At 36.1% G+C, this 2,147-nt stretch overlaps 1 protein-coding gene across 1 annotated transcript in view; it reads right to left on the bottom strand.

The window, feature by feature from the left end:
• Nucleotides 1-1,667: 1,667 nt before the first annotated feature.
• The window catches only part of LOC121380991 (neuronal acetylcholine receptor subunit alpha-7-like), a 22,122-nt gene continuing 21,642 nt past the window's right edge, over nt 1,668-2,147 (bottom strand). The window contains exon 9 of the mRNA XM_041510060.1: nt 1,668-1,817. Within this exon, the coding sequence (XP_041365994.1) occupies nt 1,668-1,817 (150 nt within the window). The remainder of the gene's footprint in view (nt 1,818-2,147) is intronic.

Here is a 2,147-nt window from a genome sequence, read left to right as displayed (position 1 = left end):
AGAAGTACGCGAAATAATCAACCAATTAGGAAACATTTCGTCAGTAGTGGTAGGAAAAATCATAACTAAAATTTTCCCCAATGTAACAAGCAAACGCGAGCGTTGTAAAAACGATTGGACCAAACGTAATACAATTTTTCATGGGCTATCATGGAAACAGAACTGTAACCAACTTACTGATGGCGTAAATAGCTCACAGAACCCATCAAACAGTACAAATTGTGACACAACATCAAAGTCATGTATAAATATTTCAGATAGTGACCACATTGATTTCTGTAAAATATTAGATTCAGTTTTGCCAAATTGTCCTGAAAGATTAAAACTTTTTCTCACATCTCAAAGAGATGCCTTTGTTACAAAAGCTAATGGCAACAGGTGGAATAAAAATATAATTCGTCTGTGTCTCACATTATGGTGTCGTAGTCCAAAGGGCTATTCTGACCTCCGATCAAGTGGATTCATAATCTTACCTTCTGAACGAATTTTACAGTATTATAAAAATTCCATCGATCAGATCTCTGGTTTTAACAAAGACACTTTACAATGGATGATGAATGAAGCCCGTATTCATAACCTTCCCGTTGAGGGATATGAGGGTGGCTTAATTCTGGATGAAATGTCTATACAGGACGACATCCAATTAAGCAAAAAAGGAGGAGACATTAAACTTATAGGTTTAAAAAATGTCACTGATGAATCTGTTTACATGGACGTGCTAACCAGTCATGATAACAGTCCGTGTTTGGCAACGCATGCACTTCAGTTCATTTTTTTGGGTCAAACTGGCTTCAGATTCCCGTTTGCACATTTTTGTACTACGGGGGTGTCATGTTCAGAGCTATATATTCTGTTTTGGAAAGCAGTCCAATATTTAGCTATGTATGGGTTTACTGTCACTTTCGTCAGTCTTGACGGTGCCCAAAGTAATAGGGATTTCATGAATATTCTTCTTGGTGACGGGACAGATGCCACATTTACGGTCAGTAATGTCTGCAATCCAAATAGTCCGAAAATATCCATTATTATGGACTTTTCACATGTTATGAAGAAAATCAGAAACAACATTTCAAAAAGTGGAACCAAACAACACCACAAACGATTACTGACAACCAGGCAGCACAACCATACAATGGGAGCACTGGTTAAAAGCTCACGAGTGGGATCTATCAAATAACCCATTTCCAATTCATAGAAAACTTACCCATGATCACTTTTTTTTTACAAATGAAGCAAAAATGCAAAATCATTTGGCTGAGGATGTTCTTAACACTGACATGCTTCACCTAATGATGCAATACAAAAGTAGCTTTAGAGCAAATGACGGTCAACATTTGGATAGTTCGATAGAACTTTTACAACATACCAGTGTTCTGATAAACAACTTCAGAGACAGAAGACCAATTACTGATGTGTCTGACAAACGACTGAAAGAGAATTCAGATTCTCTAAATTGGTTTCTTGAGTGGGAGACATCAATTATTGCCAATTCTACTATAAAAAAGAAAGAAAAGCATTTGATGTCTCGACAGACACGCCAGGATCTGTCATCACTTGTGGTTGACGTCAATGAATTTTGCTGTAGTAAGTTGAAACGGTCCAGCTCGTCAATTATTGCCAGTCGCATGAATAGTGATATCATTGAAAATTTATTTTCTCAACAAAGATCACTGCACAATGGAGCAAACACCAATCCAAGCTATCTGCAATATTGCAGAACTATAAATACTGTGATACTTGGAGAGTCGACTGTATCTAAAAAGTCGAATGTCGGCCACAAGGGTGCAGATCCTTACACGTTCAGCTGTCCGAAACCACTGACATCAAGGAAAAAGGTTAAAGTAGAAATACATGGTGCATTGTCATAAAAATTAATGTCGTATGTCAAATAATTATACATTTAACATTATTTACAATGAATTTAAATGTTCATACCAGTCCATAGAACATCATATTTTTTGTAAGTTTCCCCTTGATGTTTTTTCTAACAAGGTAGGTGACATGGCAGTCGCTAACCTATATTAAATAATTAATTGTTATTGTTACTGAACATTTCATTCATCGTCATGACAAATAAGAAATGTACCATGTAGTTTCTTACTTCAATAACACACGTTTTGTGCTTTGTACATTATACAAAACGTTTC

Source organism: Gigantopelta aegis, chromosome 2, assembly GCF_016097555.1.
Source record: "Gigantopelta aegis isolate Gae_Host chromosome 2, Gae_host_genome, whole genome shotgun sequence".
NCBI lineage: Eukaryota > Metazoa > Mollusca > Gastropoda > Neomphalida > Peltospiridae > Gigantopelta > Gigantopelta aegis.
The sequence above is the reverse complement of the archived record's forward strand: the minus strand, read 5'-3'. Positions and strand labels throughout refer to the sequence as shown.